Source organism: Priapulus caudatus, unplaced genomic scaffold (assembly GCF_000485595.1).
Source record: "Priapulus caudatus unplaced genomic scaffold, Priapulus_caudatus-5.0.1 Scaffold206, whole genome shotgun sequence".
NCBI lineage: Eukaryota > Metazoa > Priapulida > Priapulimorpha > Priapulimorphida > Priapulidae > Priapulus > Priapulus caudatus.
This window is the reverse complement of record NW_014577267.1, coordinates 290417-303107: the sequence shown is the minus strand read 5'-3', so window position 1 is coordinate 303107 and position 12691 is coordinate 290417. Positions and strand designations below refer to the sequence as shown.

Below are 12691 nucleotides of genomic sequence, written 5' to 3'. Positions count from 1 at the left end.
GGAGGATGAGGCATAAGCCTCGTAGACGAGCTAACCGATGAAGCTAAGTCCTTCAGCTTGCAAACTTGCTCTTCGGGATGCTGTAGAAGCAGGTGAGGAGGTGGTTAGCGACCACGGGCACGACAGCAACGACCAGCACAGGCACGATGGTGTGTTTTACGAACGCTGCCACGTAGAACAGTTCGATCGGGTCTTGTGACAGCGGTATTGACTCGGCGCACTTGTATAGGAAGACAGCCAACACGGCCGACACCATCCTAATGTCCAACGCGTGTTGGTGGTTGCGCTTGTGCTGCTGGCTCTCATGGTATGCGTTGGTGTGCTCGCGGGCGTACAGGCCCAGCCCGAGGCCAAGCAGAGCACCGCACAGTCTGGCCAGGGAGTGCAGAGGTGCCGTGTTAAGATGCACCCAGGCTCGGTTATCACAGAATGTAAGCGCCTTGACTACGGACCAGTCCGGGTTGATGCCGACCAATCTCAGTGAGACGTACAGTCCGTAGGCTCCAGCCAGCAGCAGGGCAGACGTAATGATGTAGGTGCGCACTCGCACCGCTGACAGCGCAACGGTTGACATGGCAGCCAGCAGCAGCATCCCTGCAGCAAACACGCGATAGGTGGCGGTCAATGATAGGCCAGCGTAACGCAAGGAATCGTATCGCACGCGCGTCGACAACGAAGAAGTCAGAGCAGCAAAAACAAACAGTTACAGTGAAATCTCTATATATATACTCCTACAACTTTTTTTCAGTTACTAGTACACTACTACGAATGCAGTATCGTGAATCTGACACTCACCACAGATGACGCCAGCGATGACCTGGTGTGGGAAGTGAGCAGCTAGAGAGAGTCGTGACAGACAGACGAGCAGATAGCAGATGGAGAAGGTTGACCAAACTGCCGTGTAGACCAGCGTAGGGCATCTCTTCTGGTCGGACCAAATATGTTTCTCCAGTTTCTTAAGCAATGCTGTTGCCAGCACGCACCAGACAGCACCAGTAATCATAGCGTGGCCAGACGGGTTACCTATTAACAACCACATTATACAACGCGATTAGAATATAATAATCATGTATAAAACAATATAATTGCTCATGAAATAATGCAAAGAATACAACAAATCGCAATATCTCGTAATATCAAACGCATAGCAGATATGCAGCTCAGCATTTATTAGTAGAAGCCTCGGTGTACGTACCAGGTCCGGTCTCACACGTCATCGGGTACTGCTGGGTGAAGGGTACAGAGACGTTGGGATGAGCCTGGGCCATTTCAACAGCATACCAGTACGGCCTGTCCCCGAATAACAGCCTACAAAACAGAAAGTATGCATGATGAGAGTTTGAAACGGAGATTGCTTATATAAAAGGAGATATCCAGTAAAGCTGTTAGAAACCATCTATGTTCAGTACTATAACAGTAGTTGCATTGAGCGATGCAGATATAAGATATAATGCAGTTGAAGCTATAGTACATAGATGTATAGCTAGGTCGATAAGCTAAACAGATATCTGGAACATTTCTGGAAAGAAGCCAGACGTACGATCACTCACCATTTAAGGCACAAGTTCAGCCACTCTCCGAGTACCCCGATCCACATCAGTCTGATGCCCCACTTGTTGCTGAGGCAGAAGAGCAGCGGGAAGTAGACGACAAACAGCTTGGCCGGATCACCGTATCTCGACCAGGCGAACAGCTGTTCCTCTCTACCTGCCATCAGGTTCTGCAGTCCACCGATGAACTCCAGTCCCTTCCAATCAAGCATCTCCATCGGCGTGAAGCTTTCCGTTCGAACTGCGTCCATAGCTTTTCTATTCGATCGATAAAATCTTTTCTGACAAATATCGTAGTTCTCGATGTGTTGTGTTGCGGTACTTGGTAGCGCGCTGCCTTATATACACGCGGCGCTGCATCCAGGCATGCGCACACGTAAACAATAGCACGCGTGGTATGTGCACGGAACACGCGCTCACCGCTCGGTGACTTCATGATAATCACGTTCACTGCCACGCGGTGGCGCTGCTTTTCGACAACGAAGAAGTCAGAGCAGCAAAAACAAACAGTTACAGTGAAATCTCTATATATATACTCCTACAACTTTTTTTCAGTTACTAGTACACTACTACGAATGCAGTATCGTGAATCTGACACTCACCACAGATGACGCCAGCGATGACCTGGTGTGGGAAGTGAGCAGCTAGAGAGAGTCGTGACAGGCAGACGAGCAGATAGCAGATGGAGAAGGTTGACCAAACTGCCGTGTAGACCAGCGTAGGGCATCTCTTCTGGTCGGACCAAACGTGCTTCTCCAGTTTCTTAAGCAATGCTGTTGCCAGCACGCACCAGACAGCACCAGTAATCATAGCGTGGCCAGACGGGTTACCTATCAACAACCACATTATACAACGCGATTATAATATAATAATTATGTATAAAACAATAAATTGCTCATGAAATAATTCAAAAAATACAACAAATCGCAATATCTCGTAATGTCAAACGCATAGCATATATGCAGCTCAGCATTTATTAGTAGAAGCTTCGGTGTACGTACCAGGTCCGGTCTCACACGTCATCGGGTACTGCTGGGTGAAGGGTACAGAGACGTTGGGATGAGCCTGGGCCATTTCAACAGCATACCAGTACGGCCTGTCCCCGAATAACAGCCTACAAAACAGAAAGTATGCATGATGAGATTTTGAAACGGAGATTGCAGGTTCCTCGATATCCAGTAAAGCTATTAGAAACCATCTATGTTCAGTACTATAACCGTAGTTGCATTGAGCGATATATAATGCAGTTGAAGCTATAGTACATAGATGTAGAGCTAGGTCGATAAGCTAAACAGATATCTGGAACATTACTGGAAAGAAGCCAGACGTACGATCACTCACCATTTAAGGCACAAGTTGAGCCACTCTCCGAGTACCCCGATCCACATCAGTCTGATGCCCCACTTGTTGCTGAGGCAGAAGAGCAGCGGGAAGTAGACGACAAACAGCTTGGCCGGATCACCGTATCTCGACCAGGCGAACAGCTGTTCCTCTCTACCTGCCATCAGGTTCTGCAGTCCACCGATGAACTCCAGTCCCTTCCAATCAAGCATCTCCATCGGCGTGAAGCTTTCCGTTCGAACTGCGTCCATAGCTTCTCTATTCGATCGATAAAATCTTTTCTGACAAATATCGTAGTTCTCGATGTGTTGTGTTGCGGTACTTGGTAGCGCGCTGCCTTATATACACGCGGCGCTGCATCCAAGCATGCGCACACGTAAACAATAGCACGCGTGGTATGTGCACGGAACACGCGCTCACCGCTCGGTGACTTCATGATAATCACGTTCACTGCCACGCGGTGGCGCTGCTTTCAGTACACGTGTCGCTGAGAGTTCATCTATAGGTTAGGAGCTCCCAGATCGTGCTGACTGCGTGTCACTGGTGGAGTAAAACGCTACAGGAATGCAGATTGCAGCGTGCGTCTCGGCATTTTTTACAAGTTCTAGATTTCGTTAAGATGAATCATGCGCAGCGGAAACTTTGGTGCCTCCGCTAATGTGAGCGTCTGCGCGCTTGCTGTGCAAACACTATACACTCTTACTTTCTGTGGCGATTAGGTTACTGCTGAACCGTCATTGATGACTAGACTTGGTGATGGCTAATCTGATTCTAAATCAAACCTGGTGCGCGTGAATCACACGTGATCCTAACCCACACAGGCACTTGAAGCGTTTCAATAAAATATAATGCTAACTAAATACGAAATCTATTTACTTAGTACAAAATTCTTAATGTTTCTATACTATAGGCCTACTCTCTTTCACCTATTATCGCCGATAGTTTCCTACCATTGCATTACCGGCTGCCATTGCTCTCGCGGCGCGACTGTTGCACGCTTGCACTAATATATAGAGTTATAAAACTATAACACTCTATATATTAGTGTCTACGTGCACATCTACCTTGCTCTGAACGTGAAGGTCAGGAGAGACCTCCCCGACCTTACCGTGACCAATCTATTATCTTAAGAGGAACCAGCAAAAAAACTACGCACGCGGAATCTACGTGTGTCGTGTCATCCTTTTTAACGCTACATCTGTAACAATATCGTATGTCGCACGCATGCGCAGATCACATGGGAGCTACACGTACCGTGATGGCATGCGCAAATCACGACTCTCCCACGTGCAATAACAAAGTCTTGCGCGCGCGCATGCGGTACACTTGAACCCTAGATATCTGCCGTCAAATACGGTCTGTCCTCTGCATGACCGGTCTCTACTCACAACAGCAACGTAATAAAGTGAAGGAAGTACCCACCGCATACGTTAACACAGTAACGAAGCGTGGCATAGAAAGCTTGTCATGCGTAGCAAAACTTCACCTCCTAGTCACCGCGGTTCCGCCCGGCCCAGTAGTTGTTTACGTGAAAAAAACTGAGAAATTCGGACATTCAGGGTGCAATATAATGTGTTCCGTTTGTGAACTGTAATGTGAACGTAATATATTCATCACTGCGAATAACCAAGTAGAAACATCATACCAAGCTATTCCACATATGGCGCAGGGCGGTTTATGCGTGGGTAATGGTTTAGTAGGTTAGCAAGAAAATCTCATGCCAAAATATGATAGAATAGTCGACTGCATTGTTACAGTAACGTTGCAATCAACACTGTTGTTGACACTGCAAGTTGTTACCAACTATTGTTATAGTTCGTATCATATACATATTGTCAGGGGTTAATAATGTCATTATTGTTATTATTAATTGTTATATTGTTATATATGTTATATTTATACTACGTTATATTATTTCCTTATATTATTACTATCCTTATACAATGTTATATTATTATTTATTATATTGTTATTATTTGCCATCAAATCGAGTCACCATCAATCTGAGTTTCTGAAGGTTGCGAGAGATGATAACGCTCGAGCATACAAATATTTTTGTTGTCAAAGGAAACTGCCAGCTGCGAGGGAGTAATACAGCTGCCAGAGTTGACCTTCTCCTGACACCGTAGTCTAGCTTTCAGAGCGCATAAACAGCAGCTGCTGGGCGGATCCAGGCATACACCGCTAGGCTGCTTCCTGTCTAAACCACGTGTCTAGTTCGTGATGAGGTGATGAGGTGTTTGTGTGCACGCTACCCGTGTTACCCGTGTGCGCTCGCGCGCGCTGCCCTGGCGCGATGCCAAGTCTGCAATGCAATGCCAACGGATACGCCGAGGCCGAGCTTAGTCACTAGATCCATTTCTTGGGGTTAAGAGTAGAGCACAGATCGATTATAATTGACTGACAAAGTGTGAGCGGGCGGATTGCGGAGGAGTAGGCATCTCCCATAAAAAGTTTCTTCATTATAAATAAAAGCACATTTCTTGCATTTTAATATACGTCAACGCTAGACAAGCCTATATAGCCGCACAGACTTGTAAGGACATGTCGAACAATGTGCTATACTATACTATATATATATTATATATATATATATATATATATATATACTTATATATATAATATATATATACATATATATATATATATCAGTAGAGTATATACAAAGAACGAAAAATCCGTCCATTTTTTTCTTTGGTGAATTGTATAGGACAAAATTACCCCTCCTTCATTGCCGGATCCGATGATAGACACCACAATCTGCGACCTCCGTGTGGCATTATTTCCTTCTGGGGTGTGCTTAGTATACTCTCTAATGCAACGCAGTTTTTACTACACCAATGACACGCAGTCAGCACGATCTGAAGATTCCTTTAAACCTACAGATGAACTCACAGGTTCACGTGTCGAGCAAACAACGCCACCGTGTGTCAGGAAACGAAATGAACAACACTCCGCGGTCACCGGGCGGTAGCGCGAGTTTACATTAGTCCGCCGTGCCATTGTTTACGAGTGCCTGGATGCAGCGCCGCGTGTATATAAGGCAGCGCGCTACCAAGTACCGCAACACAACACATCGAGAACTACAAGATTTGCGAGAAAATACTTTATCGATCGAATAGAGAAGCTATGGACGCAATTCGAACGGAAAACTTCACGCCGATGGAGATGCTTGATTGGAAAGGACTGGAGTTCATCGGTGGACTGCAGTACCTGATGGCAGGTAGAGAGGAAAGGCAAGTCGCTGTGTCGCCTGGTCGAGATACGGTGATCCGCCAAGCTGTTTCGTTCTACTTCCCCTGCTCTTCCCTCAGCAACAAGTGGGGCATCAGACTGATGTGGATCGCGGGGTACTCGGAGAGTGGCTCAACTTGTGCCTTAAATGGTGAGTGATCGTGACGGCTGGCTTCTTTCCAGTAAAGTTCCAGATATCTGTTTAGCTTATCGACCTAGCTCTACATCTATGTACTATAGCCTTCATTGCATTATATATCACGCAATGCAAGTACGGTTATAATAATTAAACATAGATGGTTTATAATTATGACTTTACTGGATATCGAGGAACCTGCTTCTATATATAATCAATCTCCGTTTCAAAATCTCATCATGCATACTTTCTGTTTTGTAGGCTGTTATTCGGGGGACAGACCGTACTGGTATGCTGTTGAAATGGCCCAGGCTCATCCCAACGTCTCTGTACCCTTCACCAGCAGTATCGATGACGTGTGAGACCGGACCTGGTACGTACACCGAGGCTTCTACTATGCTTATCTAAATGCTGAGCTGCCATATCTGCTATGCGCGTTAGTTGTTATTATGAAATTTTGCCATTTGCTATAATTTTTGCATTATTTTATTAGTAATTATATTATAATTGACTTATTCTAATCGCGTTGTATATGTGGTGTTAATAGGAACCCGTCTGGCCACGCTATGATTACTGGTGCTGTCTGGTGCGTGCTGGCAACAGCATTGCTTAAGAAACTGGAGAAACATATTTGGTCTGACCAGAAAGAGATGCCCTACGCTGGTCTACACGGCAGTTTGGTCAACCTTCTCCATCTGCTATCTGCTCGTCTGTCTGTCACGACTCTCTCTAGCTGCCTCACTTCCCACACCAGGTCATCGCTGGCGCCATCTGTGGTGAGTGTCAGATTCACGATACTGCATTCGTAGTAGTGTACTAGTAACTGGGAAAAGTTGTAGGAGTATATATATAGATTTCACTGTATAACTGTTTGTTTTTGCTGCGACTTCTTCATTGTCGACGCGCATGCGATACGATTCCTTGCGTTACGCTGGCCTATCTTTGACCGCCACCTATCGCGTGTTTGCTGCAGGGATGCTGCTGCTGGCTGCCATGTCAACCGTTGCGCTGTCAGCGGTGCGAGTGCGCACCCTTACATCATTACGTCTGCCCTGCTGCTGGCTGGAGCCTACGGACTGTACGTCTTACTGAGATTGGTCGGATCAACCGGACTGGTTCCGGTAGTCAAGGCGCTTACATTCTGTGATAACGAGCCTGGTGCATCTTAACACGGCACCCTCTGCACTCCCTGGCCAGACTGTTGCGGTGCTCCTGCTTGGCCTGCGGGCTGGGCCTGTACGCCCGCGAGCACACCAACACATACCATGAGAGCCAGCAGCACAAGCGCAACCACCGACACGCGTTGGACAATTAGGATGGTGTCGGCCGGTGTGTCTTCCTATACAAGTACGCCGAGTCAATACCGCTGTCACAAGACCCGATCGAACTGTTCTACGTGGCAGCGTTCGTTAAACACACCATCGTGCCTGTGCTGGTCGTTGCTGTCGTGCCCGTGGTCGCTAACCACCTCCTCACCTGCTTCTACAGCATCCCGAAGAGCAAGTTTGCAAGCTGAAGAACTTAGCTTCATCGGTTAGCTCGTCTACGAGGCTTATGCCTCATCCTCCTACCCCGGGAGAGCTGCAGCTTCAGCGCCAAGCAGCGACCCGCGCGCCATCTAGCGTCACGCTAGATCACAGCTGGTCCTCAGCTGATGAGATGATGGACTCGTGTATATTGTCTCTGCGCTACGCCGGCCGAATAGCGTGTGCTGCGCTACGAACTATATGTTACTGGCCATGACTGCACCAGCGTTATACCGAGGTGACCAGCCACGCCAGACCCTACCTGAATGACATCATCAGTAGCAGGTGACTCAGCACGAGAAGGGAGCGTTGAACGCACCCGCGCTTAGCAATGCACAAGAGATGTGCAAGCGGCAAAAGTCAGAGTTTGAACAACTGCACAGACGTTTGATTTTCAGACTCTCGATTGTCAAGACTGTTTCTTAAAGTATTGCAATGATATCATTGTTGTATATAGATGTTTAACAATGTTTTTCACATGGAAAATGTTTGTAAATGTTATTTCATGATTACTGAATAAACATTTGAAATTATGTTTACTATTAATTTATACCGCTTTCGTAGTATGTTTGCTTCATTATGAACTGTTATCACGCGCGCACACACAGACACATACACAGACACAGAAATTTCCGAGGTTTATACTGAGGCATCCTTGATAGTAGATTGACTTATTAAGCCGGGTGTCGTAACAGCGCTGCCAATATATGTGCACACCACGATGGCACACTCTAAATTCTTTCTCAATCAGTCGAAGTTATTTTTAAAAATCTAAATGCATCCTCGAAATTTTCCTTGAAATGTAATTCAAGTATCTCAACAATATAAACTCTCTCTATTATGCGAACGTAGGTCTCGTTTACTCAAGATTAGAAAGTATATAATACACTACATAGTCACTGATACCGTCACTGATACTGTGTAGATATCTTATATCGGGTTCTCCTCATCTTCCTCGGTTTATGAGTGGATGCTACTTTCTGCTCGGCATCTGTGCTCTCTATTGCTGCTTGTTCCCCCGCGGGCACATACAGATAGATACACGTCAATCTGCCATGAAGTTTTTAATTAACGGGTTAAACGTGCTCAGAATAAATTTCGAATCACGTGTATTGTCTAGTCAAGCACGTGGTTGCGTAACTTACACGTGGCCGCGTGTTTTGCACGTGGCAGATTGCTATAATTACAAGCGAACACTCAGATACCCGTGCTTGTATGCGTGAATCACATTTATATAGCTGAATTTCTTTCATTCAGTAACTCCCATAAACCGGCTGAATTTCATACCAGCTGTAAGCATGATGCAGGAAAACGCAATAAATCCCTCCATCATCTGTTGACATCCACAACATGTTTCAACTACCAACATCCAAATATAAAAAAAATTGTTAGATACGTATATTCATCAAAATATTATTATGCGTTTAATTAGAAGGTTGATGCAAAATCTACGCGCATATCTCTTTGAAATATGTGCACTCATTCAAAAAAATGTCTTGTAATTTTGACAATATTATGAAATTAAAATCATTTCTTTATTGTTAGTTTTTGTTTGTATTTTTTCGTTACATCATTGCATAATACTTGTAATTTATGTGCTTTAATTGTTTCACTTATGCGCCTCAGTTTTTCAACACTATAACAAAATTTTATAACGCGTTTTGCGTCCAATTGTGCTGGTTTATGAACTTTCACATATTGTTAGCGTCAGCAACAGCTGAGCAGGTCGCAGCGGGTGACTAGAAGGTAAAGTTTTGCTACGCATGACAAGCTTTCTATGCCACGCTACGTTGCGGTGTCAATGTATGCGGTGGGTATATCATTCATTTTATTACGTTGCTGGAGTAGCTGTTGTGAGTAGAGACTGCGGTCAGATAGCGGACAGCCCGTGATGGACTGCTACGACGCACGGGCGAACCAGATGAGACGGGATACTAGAGAAGCGTTGCCGAAAGGAGTCTGCTCTTCTGCCTCAGCAACAAGTGGGGCATCAGACTGATGTGGATCGGGGTACTCGGAGAGTGGCTCAACTTGTGCCTTAAATGGTGAGTGATCGTACGGCTGGCTTCTTTCCAGTAAAGTTCCAGATATCTGTTTAGCTTATCGACCTAGCTCTACATCTATGTACTATAGCCTTCATTGCATTATATATCACGCAATGCAAGTACGGTTATAATAATTAAACATAGATGGTTTATAATTATGACTTTACTGGATATCGAGGAACCTGCTTCTATATATAAGAAATCTCCGTTTCAAAATCTCATCATGCATACTTTCTGTTTTGTAGGCTGTTATTCGGGGACAGACCGTACTGGTATGCTGTTGAAATGGCCCAGGCTCATCCCAACGTCTCTGTACCCTTCACCCAGCAGTATCCGATGACGTGTGAGACCGGACCTGGTACGTACACCGAGGCTTCTACTATGCTTATCTAAATGCTGAGCTGCATATCTGCTATGCGCTTAGTTGTTATTATGAAATTTTGCCATTTGCTATAATTTTTGCATTATTTTATTAGTAATTATATTATAATTGACTTATTCTAATCGCGTTGTATATGTGGTTGTTAATAGGTAACCCGTCTGGCCACGCTATGATTACTGGTGCTGTCTGGTGCGTGCTGGCAACAGCATTGCTTAAGAAACTGGAGAAACATATTTGGTCTGACCAGAAGAGATGCCCTACGCTGGTCTACACGGCAGTTTGGTCAACCTTCTCCATCTGCTATCTGCTCGTCTGCCTGTCACGACTCTCTCTAGCTGCTCACTTCCCACACCAGGTCCTCGCTGGCGTCATCTGTGGTGAGTGTCAGATTCACGATACTGCATTCGTAGTAGTGTACTAGTAACTGGGAAAAGTTGTAGGAGTATATAAATATATATTTCACTGTAACTGTTTGTTTTTGCTGCTCTGACTTCTTCGTTGTCGACGCGCATGCGATACGATTACTTGCGTTACGCTGGCCTATCTTTGACCGCCACCTATCGCGTGTTTGCTGCAGGGATGCTGCTGCTGGCTGCCATGTCAACCGTTGCGCTGTCAGCGGTGCGAGTGCGCACCTACATCATTACGTCTGCCCTGCTGCTGGCTGGAGCCTACGGACTGTACGTCTTACTGAGATTGGTCGGCATCAACCCGGACTGGTCCGTAGTCAAGGCGCTTACATTCTGTGATAACCGAGCCTGGGTGCATCTTAACACGGCACCTCTGCACTCCCTGGCCAGACTGTGCGGTGCTCTGCTTGGCCTCGGGCTGGGCCTGTACGCCCGCGAGCACACCAACACATACCATGAGAGCCAGCAGCACAAGCGCAACCACCGACACGCGTTGGACATTAGGATGGTGTCGGCCGTGTTGGCTGTCTTCCTATACAAGTGCGCCGAGTCAATACCGCTGTCACAAGACCCGATCGAACTGTTCTACGTGGCAGCGTTCGTTAAACACACCATCGTGCCTGTGCTGGTCGTTGCTGTCGTGCCCGTGGTCGCTAACCACCTCCTCACCTGCTTCTACAGCATCCCGAAGAGCAAGTTTGCAAGCTGAAGGACTAAGCTTCATCGGTTAGCTCGTCTACGAGGCTTATGCCTCACCCTCCAACCCCCTACCCCGGGAGAGCTGCAGCTTCAGCGCCAAGCACGCGACCCGCGCGCATCTAGCGTCACGCTAGATCACAGCTGGTCCTCACTGATGAGATGATGACTCGTGTATATTGTCTCTGCGCTACGCCGAGGTCGAATAGCGTGTGCTGCGCTACGAAACTATATGTAACGGGCCATAACTGCACACCAGCGTTATTCCGAGGTAACCAGCCCACGCCAGCGCCTACCTGACAGACATCATCAGTAGCAGGTGACTCCGCACGAGAACGGGAGCGTTGAACGACCCCACCCGCGCTTAGCAATGCACAAGAGATGTGCAAGCGGCAAAAGTCAGAGTTTGAGCAAACTCTGCACAGACTCTGATTGTCAAGACTTTAATTTTTGCAATTATTGCTGTATATATATATAGATGTTTCGCAATGTTTTCACATGGAAAATGTTTGTAAAGGTATATTTCATGATTACTGAAATAACGCCTTTAAAAATTATGTTTACTATTAATTTCTACCTCTTCTGTATATCGTGTTTGCGTTATATGAAGTGTTATCACACCGCGCTCTCACAACAGACAACATACACAGACACAGAGAGATTATCCGCCGGTCTATACTGATCGCATCATTAGATAGTAGATCTACTTCACGCAGCGTGACGTAAACAGTGCTCCCGATATTGCTACAACCCCCGCGGGTTAACACCTTCTAAATTCTTTCCTATCCACAACCAGCAACAGTTAGTTTCAAAAATCTCAATGCATTCTCGAAATTGTAATTGAACTGCTAATTCAACCATTCTTGATAGAAGTATCCAGATGTTCGCGTTACGCAAGTAAGCATATAAGCCGATGGTTCTATCATTACTAGCAAGAATACATAAGTGTATTTACCGCTATAGTCACTAATAGCGAGCCCAGCTCGCGATACAGTGTAAACATTGTATAAATCCGGTTCTCCTCATCTCCTCCGCCTTCATTCAGTGGATGGCGTACTGTTCTGCTCGGGCATCTGTTGCTCTCTATTAGCTACGTTTGTGCCCCCCACAGGCGCACAAGCGTGCACGATCGATACACGTCAAAGGTCCAGGCGACAATACAAGTTTAAATAAACCATAAGCCGAGTTAAACGTTTGCAAGCAACATCAACACTAATAATGCGCGCAGAAAACACGATGCATTGTCTGATTCCAACAAAAGCCAGTGGATTAAAGTAATTTACACGTATGCGCCTGTTTATGCACGTGGAGTGGTAATTTAAACTTACAAGCCGAACACCTCAGAACCCGTCGCTGGTGTATGCGTGAATC

General features: G+C 46.0%; 2 protein-coding genes across 3 annotated transcripts; one reads left to right on the top strand and one right to left on the bottom strand.

The window, feature by feature from the left end:
* Positions 1 to 6: 6 nt before the first annotated feature.
* LOC106807294 (glucose-6-phosphatase 2-like) lies at positions 7 to 3423 on the bottom strand. 2 transcript variants are annotated; one of them, XM_014809602.1, is made up of 4 exons: positions 2892 to 3423; positions 2552 to 2664; positions 2153 to 2380; positions 7 to 594 (listed from the first exon to the last, which is right to left on the bottom strand). In XM_014809602.1, the coding sequence occupies exons 1-4, from the start codon at positions 3140 to 3142 to the stop codon at positions 53 to 55; spliced, it is 1134 nt and encodes a 377-aa protein (XP_014665088.1). In that variant the 5' UTR covers positions 3143 to 3423; the 3' UTR covers positions 7 to 52. The 2 variants fall into 2 exon arrangements, with proteins under 2 accessions (XP_014665088.1, XP_014665087.1); XM_014809601.1 differs by lacking the exons at positions 2153 to 2380; positions 2552 to 2664; positions 2892 to 3423 and adding exons at positions 796 to 1023; positions 1196 to 1308; positions 1551 to 1942.
* A 6329-nt stretch (positions 3424 to 9752) lies between these two features.
* On the top strand, positions 9753 to 11333 carry LOC106807295 (glucose-6-phosphatase 2-like). Its single transcript, XM_014809603.1, has 4 exons — positions 9753 to 9832; positions 10078 to 10190; positions 10364 to 10591; positions 10792 to 11333. Exons 1-4 carry the CDS (start codon positions 9786 to 9788, stop codon positions 11331 to 11333), a joined length of 930 nt encoding a protein of 309 aa, XP_014665089.1. The 5' UTR covers positions 9753 to 9785.
* The last annotated feature ends 1358 nt before the right edge of the window (positions 11334 to 12691 follow it).

Coding starts and splice junctions, on each gene's coding strand:
- LOC106807294 (XM_014809602.1), bottom strand. CDS start 3,142: ATGGACGCAGTTCGAACGGAAAGCTTCACGCCGATGGAGATGCTTGAT. Junction 2,665..2,891: donor CTCAACTTGTGCCTTAAATG/GTGAGTGATCGT, acceptor TCTGTTTTGTAG/GCTGTTATTCGGGGACAGGC. Junction 595..2,152: donor CATCGCTGGCGTCATCTGTG/GTGAGTGTCAGA, acceptor TGTTTGCTGCAG/GGATGCTGCTGCTGGCTGCC.
- LOC106807295 (XM_014809603.1), top strand. CDS start 9,786: ATGTGGATCGGGGTACTCGGAGAGTGGCTCAACTTGTGCCTTAAATG. Junction 10,191..10,363: donor GACGTGTGAGACCGGACCTG/GTACGTACACCG, acceptor GGTTGTTAATAG/GTAACCCGTCTGGCCACGCT. Junction 10,592..10,791: donor CCTCGCTGGCGTCATCTGTG/GTGAGTGTCAGA, acceptor TGTTTGCTGCAG/GGATGCTGCTGCTGGCTGCC.